The 13,448-nt window shown below is 45.4% G+C and overlaps 1 protein-coding gene across 1 annotated transcript in view; it reads right to left on the bottom strand.

Moving 5' to 3' along the window:
• LOC126461082 (protein spinster) overlaps window positions 1-13,195 on the bottom strand; it is a 335,019-nt gene extending 321,824 nt beyond the window's left edge. Inside the window, exon 1 of the mRNA XM_050095968.1 lies at window positions 12,846-13,195. Within this exon, the coding sequence (XP_049951925.1) occupies window positions 12,846-13,113 (268 nt within the window). The 5' untranslated portion in view covers window positions 13,114-13,195. The remainder of the gene's footprint in view (window positions 1-12,845) is intronic.
• Between the last annotated feature and the right edge of the window lie 253 nt (window positions 13,196-13,448).

Raw genomic sequence — 13,448 nt, forward strand, 5'->3', positions numbered from 1 at the left:
GATCCGCTTGGTGGAAGACGTCTAGCAATAGTGAGCCACGTGGACAAGGATGTGGAGATCCCCAAAGCGGGTGGTGGGCATTGAAGTCCCCAACCAGCAAATAGGGGGGTGGAAGCTGATCAAGGAGATGAAGGAGATCAGCTCGTGCCATTGGTGTAGACGATGGAATGTATACCGTACAAAGAGAGAACGTGTATCCAGAAAGGGAAAGACGGACGGCGACAGCTTGGAAGGAAGTGTTTAAGGGGATTGGGTGATAATGGAGAGTATCATTGAGCAGAATCATGAGTCCTCCATGGGCTGGAGTGCCTTCAACAGAGGGGAGGTCATATCGGACGGACTGAAAATGAGGGAGAACAAAGCGGTCATGGGGACGCAGCTTTGTTTCCTGAAGACAGAAGATGACCGGCGAGTAGGATCGTAAGAGGATCGACAATTCCTCCCGATTGGCGCGAATGCCGCGGATATTCCAGTGGATAATGGACATAGGGTGAACAGAAAATGGAGGAACGTGACCAAGGATGCTGTCAACTCAACGACTGCTCAGAGCTTGCGACCGACAGCATGGAATTGCATTCAGTCGAAGGCAGAAGATCCTGATCCATAGGTTGGTCAGGAGCAGCTCCTGCCACCAACGATCGGCCAGTTGACCGGCCACCAGCAGTGCGCCTCGGCGACACAGAAGATGGCCGAGGGCGATTTCCGCCAGGTGGTGCTGTAGATGGGACACGCCTTGGCGGAGAAGGAGAGGAACTGTGTTTCTTCGTAGCCTTCTTAGAAGTATGATGTTTAGATGAAGGAGGAACCGATGGTTGTGAAGTTGCGGTACGTAAAAACTCTTCACGAGAATGCTCTTTTTTCGAAGACTTGGCGTCTGACTTTTGGGCTCGAGATTTAACAGAACCCGACGAAGGGTGAGCCATAGAGTGGGCAGGCGAAAGGGGTGAGGTTGAACGGGCGATCTTTGCGCTGGCCGATCTGACGACCGTGGTACTAAAGGTGAAGTCGCAAGTCTGCGTGGCCGCCTCCTTTGTTGGTCGAGGAGAAGCAAGGACAGCGCTGTATTTACCTTTCTGAGGCACGGTGGGCTGTCGACTGGCGAGTAACTTTCGAGCAGCAAAGGTCGACACCTTTTCCTTCACTCTTATTTCCTGGATGAGCTTTTCATCCTTAAAAACGGGGCAATCTCGAGAGGAGGCAGCGTGGTCACCCATACAGTTGATGCAGCGAGGGGATGGAGGTGGACACGCACCCTCATGGGCATCCTGGCCACAAGTAACACATTTGGCCGGATTGGAACAGGACTGGCTGGTATGATTGAACCGCTGACATCGATAGCAACGCGTAGGGTTTGGGACATAAGGGCGAACGGAAATTATCTCATAGCCTGCTTTGATTTTTGATGGGAGTTGAACTTTGTCAAATGTCAAGAAGACAGTGCGGGTTGGAATGATGTTCGAATCAACCTTTTTCATAGCCCGATGAACAGCTGTGACGCCCTGGTCAGACAGGTAATGCTGAATTTCTTCATCAGACAATCCATCGAGGGAGCGCGTATAAACGACTCCACGCGAGGAATTTAAGGTACGGTGCGGTTCCACCCGGACAGGGAAGGTGTGGAGCAGAGAAGTACGCAGCAATTTTTGAGCCTGGCGGGCACTGTGTGTTTCTAACAACAGGGTGCCGTTCCGTAATCTGGAACAAGACTTTACAGGACCCGCAATTGCGTCGACACCTTTCTGTATAATGAAAGGGTTGACCGTGGAAAAGTCGTGACCTTCGTCAGACCGAGAAACAACAAGGAACTGTGGCAACGATGGAAGAACAGTCTGTGGCTGAGACTCAGTGAACTTACGTTTGTGAGCAGACATAGTGGAAGGTGAGGAAACCATTGCGGAAGAATCCCCCATGATTACCGGCGTCTCCGATGGCGCGCTCCTCCCTTGTGGGGGCCCTCACCGAGGGCACACCCGCCTTAGGTGATTGTTCACACCTCAGGTCACACCTCCCGACAAACGGACGGAGGGACCAATCGGCACTTTCGGAAGGTATCAGCTCGGGTAATCACCCCTCCCTGGGCCTGGCCGTTACCAGGGGGTACGTACGTGTCCTACCTGTCTACCCGGGGCGGGGAATTACGCGTTACCCCGTCACCGGCTACGCATGGAAGTGCGTGGGTCGGCCTTCAGACACGCACAGGGAGGAAAGAAGAGAAAGCGAAAGGAAAGAAGAGGGGGTCTCAAACGCCGTAGCGGAGAAAAGGGCAAGGAGAAGAGGGAAGGAAAAGAGAAGGACAGAGGAAGGACGAGGAAGGGCAAGTGTAAGAGCAAGGAATTTGGAACAGTTTCGAGCGTCCGTCTCCGGACGTAGGCACAAACCATACTCCCAGAGGGGGAGAAAGGAAGGAAAGAGACAGAGGTGAGGGGGGGGGGGGCGAAGATGGGGGACGGGGAGGGATGCGGAAAGGGAAGGGAAGGTATGCAGCCCGGAAAAGGAAGGAGGGCCACATTAGCTCGGGGTCCCGTGCTCGCTACGCACGTGTCCACAAAAGAGTTGTGGACCCCCTGGGGGGCACGATTCATGGTGTCAGATCCCTCCAGCACTACTGCTTTCTCGCGGGGGACCCTACACGATATTAGGCAGGTGTACCAGTTTCTTTGGTTCGTCAGTGTATGGTGACTTTTACGTAGCATAGCGGTTCTCCAATGGCTCGGTGTTGTATGTACAACAAACATATATATTCTCGAGTACACGGATGTTGATGTTGTGAAGAACTTTTCTTATTCTTTCCCTTCTTTGGAGCATGTACCACAGGGATGTCCAGAATTAAGTTCCCATCGTTCGGGAAATGGAAACCGCAGTGGAAATCAGAAATATTTCCATTTGCAATATTTGGCTACGCTTTCCAGCTACTTCTGTACATAGTCGCCGCTCCGACAGAAATTTGTCTTATCAGTGTATCAACTTTCTAATACCTTCGTCTTGAGGCAGCCGCCTATGCTTTCCGCCCTTCTCCACAATGGTCTGCAGGACGTTATCTGTGCCGAAATGGTGCCTTCATAGTCAGCGGTTGATGTGAACAGAGATGACAATCAGAATGAGCCACGTGCGACGCCCGGGCTGGATGGAGCGTGGTCAAACACTTCCGACGGAAAACGCTGGAGCAGCGTCTGCGCCGTCCCTGCCTTGCAGGACGAGAATTGACACGAAGAAGAAAATGCTCGACAGTTGCGTTATGTGGGGTTGCGTGAGGTCGGGCGAAATCTCTCGGCAGACACCCACAGTTCGCTGGAGACAGTGTTTTGTAGGCACTTTCACGTGCTCACTGTGTGCAAGGAACTGCAAAGCACAGCGTGACGCCCTCAGCGGGTGTACCAGAGACACTGCCCAACACATCTGCGCAACGTTTCATAGGATTTGCAGTGTGGTTTCCATTTCGTGACCGACCGGACCTCACTTTCTGGACACCCTCGTAAAATTTACGGTACAGCCATCGTCAAGTCCAGTCGTAATGAGTTTTACACCGGCTATTAATAAGCTGCTACTTCCGTTGATAATGTCTGTCGTCAGTCGTTTTGCATACGACTCTGTTAGAGGTACGGGATCTCGCTAGGTTACTTTCGCCATTCAGTATTTAACTAAGCGTGGCGTTAAGTTGATGTTCTGTCTAGTGTGAATACACAGATATTTTTATTAGAATTCTGAAGAAGCAGAGAGGTTGCAAAAAAGACGAATGCGCCTGCTAGCTGATTATGTGTCATATAATCATATCAATATTTCTGTCTTTATGTGCATGAAGTAATTTCAAGTCTTGTAAGTCGAAAGACTTCTTTGTCACGCGCTGTACTCGTACTGCATTGTGCAGCTCGTGTGGTGATGGGCCACGCCCGAAACGCGTTGTGAAACTAGACGAGTTCCATTAACATCTAGTGAATACTTTTTGTGACCTATCAGCTTTTCTAGAATAATAAAAAAAATCATTGCAAATGGTATTTTTCTGATTCATGGCGGGATTATATAACAATCGGCGATAAATGTTTTGAAGAGGTAATCATTCTTGGCTGGAAAACACGCTTCATTATTTTATATTTTACCAATAATGCGTTTCGCCATGTTTAAGGCACCTTCGGATTGGCTGGCACAACACGTGTTAAACACATATACTGCCGGTCATTCAGATTCCTTAGCAGACAACCACCTATGCTATTATTTGAAGAACATTGCGTGGTGCCCTGATATGAAACAGTGTTGAGTACACTGGAAGAAACGATTAGAATACATGTACTAACTCAGTAGATAGCTGCCCTTGTCGACTTTTAAGGGACTTCACTCAGTGGACTTGTAGAGTACGTAGCGCAGTCCAAAAGGCGCTAAAAACGGGATCAGATTCACAGACATGCATCACAAAATGTAAACATTTCAGAAATCCCGCTGTACATGTTTACTTTATGTGATGCATTTCTGTAGGCCTGATCCCGTGTTTATCGTCTTTTGAACTGCGCTACATATTCTACAAGGCCACTACGCGAAGTGCCTTAAAACTCGATAAGGACAGCTACCTACTGAGGTCTTATACGTATTTTCAACGTGACTTCCAGTGTACTCAACAATGTTTCATATCAGGGCACCACACAGTGTTCTTCAAATGTTTACAAAGGTGGTTGTCTGCTAAGACAATTGCAAGGACGGCAGCGTAAGTGTTTAGTAGCTATTGTGTCAGCCAATCAGAAGGTCCCTTAAACAAGGCGAAACGCGTCTTGGCAAAATATAAAATAATAAAGCCTGCTTTGCAGCCAAGACTGGTTATCTCTCCCAAAAAATTAAAAATAATCGCAGGCCTCACCCGCGGCTTTCTGTCGTACTTAGGACACCGACCTTTGACTGTGTCATTCCGTGTAGATCGCCCATAAACCTGATCATCTTCATTGGACGAAGTGGACAGCTGTCATCGTCGAACGAAGACGAAGGGTGTGTGTGGGGGGGGGGGGGGGGGGGGGAGCGCTTTTGACACGAAAGTCGTAAAATTGGCGAGAGCTGCAGTCGGGTGTGAGGCCTTAATCTGGAGAGTCGGCCACAATGAAGCCACTGAATAAAGGAAGAGTGTGTGTGTCATTGCCGGGCATGCCTTTTGTCCGCGTGTTTCCACATGCAAAGTAGCTGAGCACAGTGGCCCGTGTTTCGACGCAGCAGCAGACAATAGCCAGTCAGCAAGCCGCGGGCCGAGCGCATCTCGCACCGGCCACGTCATCGCCGGCTGCTGCTGCTGCTGGTGTCTGCAGTTATGCAAATCGCAGAGGTCGCTGCTGACGCAATTAACTCCCTCGTGCACACCTCTCCGCCGGCCGGCCTATTCAGCGCGCTGTAGGCGCCCGACCCTGCTGCATTGACTTGTGCATTTAAACCCCACCCACTAATAGCCACTCTCTCTCCTTTCTCAACAATGAAAAGCTCACTGTGCACGTTCTCAAGCCATACACGCGTATTCAACAACTAATTAGAAATTTAACACTTGATATAGGTTATTCAGTCTGCATACGAACCCAAAGAAAAATTTCGAGTAGGGATTATAGTCCACGTAGAACAAATAAAAACTTCGGGGTTTGCCGATGACACTGTTATTCTGTCAGAGACAGCAAAGGACTTGGAAGAGCGGTTGAACGGAATTGACAAGATCTTGAAGGGAGGATATAAGACGAACGTCAACTAAAGCAAAACAGTGAGCTGATGCTGAGGGAATTGGTTTAGGAAATACGACACAAAGTAGTAGATGAGTTGCGCTATTTGAGTAGCAAAATAACTGATGAGGGCCGAAGTAGAGAGGATACAAAATGTAGACCGACTACGGCAAGAAAAGCGTTTCAAAAGAAGAGAAATTTCTTAACATCGAATATAGATTTACGGGTTTGGAAGTCTTTTCTGGAAGTATTTGTATGGAGTGTAGCCATGTACAGAAATGTAACATGGACGATAAACAGTTTAGACACTAAGAGAATAGAAGCTCTTGTGAAATGTGGTGCCACAGAAGAGAGCTGAAGATTAGATGGGTAAATCACGTAACTAATGACGTACTGAGTAGAATTGGGGAGAAAAGAAAATTGCGACACTATCTGGCTAGAAGAAGGCATCGGCTGGTACGACACGTTATGAGATATTAAGATGTCAACAGTTTAGTACTGGGCCGGCCGCAGTGGCCGTGCAGTTCTAGGCGCTTCAGTCCGGAACCGCGGGACTGCTACGGTCGCAGGTTCGAATCCTGCCTCGAGCATGGATGTGTGTGATTCCTTAGGTTAGTTAGGTTTAAGTAGTTCTAAGTTCTAGGGGACTGATGGCCTAAGATGGTAAGTCCCATAGTGCTCAGAGCCATTTGATTTAGTTTAGTACTGGAGGGAAGCATAGGGGGAGGGGTGCGGAGTTAAAAAGTTGTAGGGCCAGACTAAGAGATGAAGCAGATTCAGGAGGATGTTGCTTGCAAGTCATTCGGAGATCAAGAGGCTTGCACAAGGTGGAGTAGCACGAGCAGCTGGATCAAACCAATCTTCAGTCCGAAGACCTCGACAACAACAACAACAACAACATCAACATGCTCAGATGTTGAAGACAAGCCTATTTATAGCCATGACCTGTACACACAAAATTTTATTCTTTAATTGTTTCGGTTTTTGCAAGCAACATCGCTGGAAGAATCTGCATAACAGATCCAATGATGTTCCACAGTGGTACGTAAAATACACATACTTCGGTTAATGTCATACATCACAACACACAGGTTAAATCCGGTACCTGCTTGTTGTGGTTTACAGTATGACATTAACGAAATTATGTGTTTTTTTACATACCACCGTGGAACATAATTGCATTTGGTTTAGCTGAAGAGCCACTTATGAGAAGCATGCACTTTTGAAACACCTGGTAGAGTGCTTTTCTTCCACCGACGTTGGTTATAAAATCTGAAACCGCTACAGAATGAAGCTGTATGTGTACAGCAGATAGCTATAAAAATGCTTCTCTTCAGAAAGCAGATAGCTATAAAAATGCTTTTCTTCAGAAATTTAACATTCTTTCAGTTGTGTCAGAAAATTCAAATTTAGTCTTCGTTCAGATCCCGTGTCTCCTGCAAATAAAATTGGAATCGTAATTTTTATTTGATAGTTGCTATATTATAGCTAGTACTGCAAGCCTATCATGTTTGACACATGCAAAACGTTAGTCGGGGCCTAAACTCAGTCGTACCCTCAACCCTTTAAGCGAAAAAAATGTTTTATGACCATAACAACGAAATGAAAGCCAGTACGTACTCTTTGGAAATAGAAAGCATTAAAATTACTCTATTCATTATGTATTTACAAGTCCACCATGAACTATGGGGCAGTAAACATTCGTACCAATGAATCAGGGACACAAAAAAAAATCTGTGCTAAGAAGTTTGAAAAACAAGTCTGCATCAAATTACCAATGTCAACTTTTGTTAGTGAACATACATGCCTTCAGGACGAAGGCACGAGCGTACTCCGCCTAGCAAACCTACGGTCTGTGTGGACGCGCTAACCACAGAGCAAAGCGATTTCTTTTGTAGCGCCCGTCTGCTACCTCAGTTCTGTTACTACCACTGTACGAGAACTGCTCAAAAAATTCCGGAAAACTAGTAATTTCGTGACAGTGGTGTGCTTGATCGAAATGCGGTAGGCATCCATGCACACGTCTGCGTCTAGTGTGTAACTGCCGTAAGTTTCATTCTTATATGTGTGTTAGTTATTGTTCAGGGCTGTATTGGGTAGAACGTTGTGTCGCACAGTTTGCGAACTTCGAGATGGCAGAGTTGGAGGAACAACGCGTCTGCATCAACTTTTGCACGAAACTAAGGAAAACGTTTACAGAGACATACCAAATGATGCAGGAAGCCCACGGCGATGAGTGCTTAAGCCCCGCTCGGTGCTACGTATGGTTCACAAGGTTTAAAAATCGCCGGACGGAAGTTGAAGATGACGCTCGTTCAGGACGCCCTTCGACGTCTACAGACGACGCCTCAACGAATCTGTGGATGCCAATCGAGGACTGACTGTCCGAGAGATGGCAGAAGAATGTTACATTTCAGTTGGATCATGTCATGAAATCCTGGCACAGCATCTTGGAATTCATCGTGTTGCCGCCAAGTTCATCCCACGGCTGTCAAGACCGGAGAGACCTTCGCCTCGTAATCCGTGAAGAGCTTTTGGATCGCGCAAATGAGAACGAGACATTCCTTAAGAGAATCGTAACTTGTGAGACGTGAGTGTACGGTTGTAATGCTGAGACCAAGGTTCGGTTTCCACAATGGGTCGGGAAAGGCTCTTCAAGACCAAAAAAGCTCGTCACATCAGGTCAACTATCAAAGGCGCCCTGATAGATTTCTTTGACTCTGAAGGATTACTTCATCACGAATGCGTGCCACAGGGACAAAGTGTTAATCGATGGTACTATCGGGACGTGTTGCGAATCCTGCGTGAAAATGTGAGAAGGAAACGGCCTGAAATGTGACGAGATTGTTAATGGCCCCTGTATCACGATAAAGCGTAGAAAAATTTTTTGGACAAAATTCCGCAACTTTTTGAGCAGACATGGTATGTCGCGAGCTGCATAAACAAGAACTCATTGTGCTTCCACTCACTCAACTTTTCTTAGGCATTGAAGGTATATTGGCAGCAGCCACGAATACATTCATTGGTCTCACCAATAAGCGGTGACGCTTCTGTTAGAAGACATGGGTTTTTCAAGAAAACCTGCGCATGCGTTCAGGCACCGCGCCAGGACTCAGAAATGCCCACATCCGCAGTGTAAAACTCTTGACTGGTAACCGTAAAGACCATCGCTGAAACTGCATTACAAATATAATTGCGGGTCTTCTGTACAGCAGAAATGTTCCATTACTGCAGAGAACTGAGGTGATAGACCTTGTATCGTTACTAACGCCTACACAAGCAGGCAACAGTCGCGAACAGTGCAACTCGGGCCGTCATCATTTTATGAGTAATACGAATATTTCAAGTAATGCGATCTTGGACGCTGAACGTCGCTCTTAAAACGGCGACGTGTTCCTCGAGATCCTAATGAAGTGCCGGAGTCGAGGGGAAGAAACCGTGTGTTTCGTCTATATGTGTTTTTCACAAAACCTGCGAAACACTTGGAACAATATCAAGTTAATCTTGGCGAACATATTACTTTGTACCTGGGGGGATAAAATATTTAGGTAGCACTCCTATTGTTGGTAATCGGTAGTGTGACGTGTAAAACAACCGTGAATGAGTGGCATCAGATCCGAACCCGCAGTCACTGGAATCAATATGGCGGGCGATGACAGTCACACTGGAATTTCGCCTCTTGGAGTTGAGGATGGAAAATTGTAACATGCATGTAAAAATAATCTAAATTTCCAATATGCGTGTAGTATACGTAGTTTTCGATGTCACTGGACCGTCTGGCGACAGTGTAGAGATCTAGATGACAGCCACGTCCTAGTTTGTTCGAATAAGTTCTGTAGAATCTCTCTTTTTCTGTTTCTTTCCTTTTTGAATAACTTGCTCAGGGTTCACAAGAAACTGTAGCTTATAATCAGGTGGCACAGTCAATTTTACAGACAGGGTTAAACAATCCCCGCCCCCCCCCCCCCCCCAGGGGATTTTACGACATGTATACGCTGACATACATCGATTTCCTCTCTGCTATAACTGACGATTGGGATATATAATGAAACCAACCAGTCAGCTAGCATATAATATTCCGCTGCCGGAGAATGTTTGCACATAGTGAAATAGATTTCTGTTTAGCGCCAGTAATATCTACGTCATTGGAGGCAAAATTAAAATGTACACCTAATGTCATCTATTAGTAAAAGCAGCTTCAGTGCGGAACCACGCGTCTGTAAGGTCGCAGGTTCGAATCCTGCCTCGGGCATGGATGTGTGTGATGTCCTTAGGTTAGTTAGGTTTAAGTAGTTCTAAGTCAAAGGGACTGATGACCTCAGATGCTAAGTCCCATAGTGCTTAGAGCCATTTGAATCATTTTCAGTAAAAACTGTAATCAGTTCTCTTTAAAATGTAATCGTTTACAAACGTTTGTGAGTAATACATATGAGATTCGTAATCAGAGGCTTCAATAACCTTAACAAGTAGTAACACTCCCATCCTGACAAGTCAGAACCTCTCCAAAAACCTATCCCTTACTATTCGAGTCAGCGTCACAGCACCGCTGGTTTCTAAATTCACAACTCAGGTACACATTCTTGTGCGTTTTCAGTCTGGAAGACTCTAGCCGCAACTAAAATGCAGTTACATCACTACAAGCAATAAACACCGTAATACAATCCATCCCTCTCAGATTTAAAGCACCGTGACGTCACGCCAACTCCCCCTTTCATCTACCAACCGGTTGGGGATATTCGACAAGGCGAATATTTCAATTTCTGTGTTATCTACTAAATAAGGGCGTGTACAGACGCCCACACCACATAGATATATGGCTTTCTGGCACTTGCGCGTGGGCGCTTCCCCACGTAATTAACCCAAAGCCACGTCACGGCAATAAGCAGACCGGTTCCGGCGTCAGCCGAGGGGAGGCGTGACGCAACAGCGGCTAACAAGTGGCTTCCAACAACCCTCTACTGCTGCTGTCACCGCCACAGCCGATATTAAGGACTGTTTGAACAGCTTCGCAAAATAATCACAAACACGAACCCTTCATGCATCGCTGTCTGGTCGCCACTGTCTTTACAAATGGGAAATTTATTTTTGAGCCAAGTGCAAGTCATCTTATGTTGAACTTCACTTACAAATGACAAGATCTGACACTTGTTTCTCTTGTCAAACAACCCTACCATCCTTCGCAAAAATGTCAAATTCCCTTTCTTGTGCGGCAGGCAATATTACGGAAATGTGTCGTGGCCTCTTTTAGAGTTCACTCTCGTTTCTAGTTTCGTACTTTTTTAGTTACATATCGTGCAATAACTTTGCATTGCCACATAACAAGATCTCTGAGGCAGTTTCTATACGAAACACAACCTTTTTTTGGAGTCGACACCGTCTATTTATTTGAGTATGACAAATGATGTGATACTGATGATATGATACTACTGGTATGTAGAGATGTTATCGAACGAGTAAGTTTGGAAGCCTTTAAGAAAATTCACTCTAAGGAACAGGGACATTATCTGATCAACTGATGGGTATGCGCCATAACAAAAATTCGCTTCATAGCCTTTTTGTATTCTTTCTAAACAAAGGAAAATACTGAACTGACAGGACGGAGGAAGGGAGACTAGGATTCGAAGATTCATCGTCGCGGTAAACATACAGATACAACTATCGACAACAAAACATTTCAGTATGCCGTTAAAGCAAACTTAGCTGTGTTTCATCAGTTTGACAAAATTGGATGAAACTAGAGCGGTAATCACCATGGACGTGATAATCGCACTGCATGGAATCTGATCTGATGGTCGGTCGGAGAAGGAACTCACACAGGGAATTCAAACCACGGTTCAAAAGTACTGCCATGGAGATGACAGAGGATATGAAACATTTGTGGAAGCATAACCAACCATTTATAAATTATGATCGTTAACAATGCTATTGAAAAACACAAACTTGTCATAAACTAAGAGTTCATTGGCGTCTTACCGATACTATACTACGTTCCACTACAAACGTAAAGGAAATTGTGGCCTTCAACTATGAAGAAATTTGATCGACGCACTCTTGCGTGTATGTTACCATCATCGAATGACGAAAAGCTCTGGTTGTTGTTGGCTTTGATTCATTCTTGATTTGGAGAATTTAGGTGCAGAATCGATTACAATGGTTTCAAAGGGCAGTAGTGCAACAATCGCAGGCCTCGCCCAGTAGGACGAAATAACTGAATCAAGGCCGCCCTGCGTCTAGTACACGTAACTGCCAATGAGTTTTGTTTATTGTTCAGGGAGTCAGAAATATTCCTTCCAGTCCAAAACATTTTTCGTAATAATTATACAACTAACAACGCTACAGAAGTATGCACAACACAAACACAGACTAGAACTTTAAAACTTATCGCTACATCAAATATGTAGGTAATGTTATCCTTGCAGATAAAATTGATTTATGATTAGCTGGAATATAAACGTGGCATTGGTCCTATAACATACCCTTTTCAAGCTATCACATGGCAGACATTCTTCGGAGACTGCCTATAACTATAGCTGCTCTTTAGGTGGCCTGAATACATACTTCAGAACTGAATCAACAAACTCCGACTACTTGTAGGCATCAGGGATGTTCGTAGATTATTATGAAGTAGACCTACATACGACTGGTTTGTTTAACAAACCACTCAAGATCTTTGTTGCCAATTAAATACACACAAGTGTTCGACATTCTATAAAAATGCTTAACTAAACCAAAATCAGTTCCAAGATGTCTAATATGTGAACTACATCATGGTATACGTTCACTGAGGACAGGAGCACTAAAATGATGGGTATATTGCGTGTATGCAATTAATAATACAGTATTTCAATCGTATATAAAAAGCTGCTAATGGAGCCACGAATATATTTCATGCAAATACGATTTGTATATACACACAATACATATCTGAACATTAAGGAAACTTTTGCTTAAAACCCTACATCAGAAAGACTTTCAGACTCCATTGAAAGAGTCTGTTTACACGGTACCAAATTCATTCCACAAATAAACACAGCCAACAAAACGCTGGTCATTGTTTCAAATATACACTATTGCCGCCAGATTTGAAAATGTAAACACATGACCCACGTGCTATGTCATGTGACACTACAGCAGTGAGAGCAACCGAGGAAGTGTCATATGGTTACTTACCAGCCACTGTAAATCTGTCCATATAGTTGATGAGATTGACGTAAAACAATACTGCGACAGTTATTTTATCACGCAATCTGATGCCGGTGCCACGCCTCCCTTGCGATGCATCTGGTCCGGCAGTTAATGTTGGAACTGTGGTGTCAATACTGTCTGAATCATCACCATTGCCCATCAGCTGTTGATGAGAGTGATTCTGCGGTAGATTTGAAGGCTCCATGTTTAGAATCTTCAGAGAATGCTTATCAACAAGTTTCTGAGCTGGCATATGTACTGCAGCGACTATCACCGCGCACTCTGAACACAGAACGCCAAATGGAACTCCATTCTCCACGACGGAACACACACACCCCCCCGTTGCGACGCATAATATCGATAGTATCGAAGCTGTCATTTGTTCACTTCGATGTCTCGCTCTAGACAGATGGCGATACACCGATATACTGAATAGTATCGATAGTGTCTAAACTGCCTCGATTTCGGCACAAGAGTCGAATTACCGATACGTCGAACATCTGAGTGATAAGTAACGTCAAACGTGGAACGTAGATCCCGGAATTTTATTTAACTTTATTATTTCGCATCTACGAACATTACTTTCGT

Source organism: Schistocerca serialis, chromosome 1, assembly GCF_023864345.2.
Source record: "Schistocerca serialis cubense isolate TAMUIC-IGC-003099 chromosome 1, iqSchSeri2.2, whole genome shotgun sequence".
Lineage (NCBI taxonomy): Eukaryota > Metazoa > Arthropoda > Insecta > Orthoptera > Acrididae > Schistocerca > Schistocerca serialis.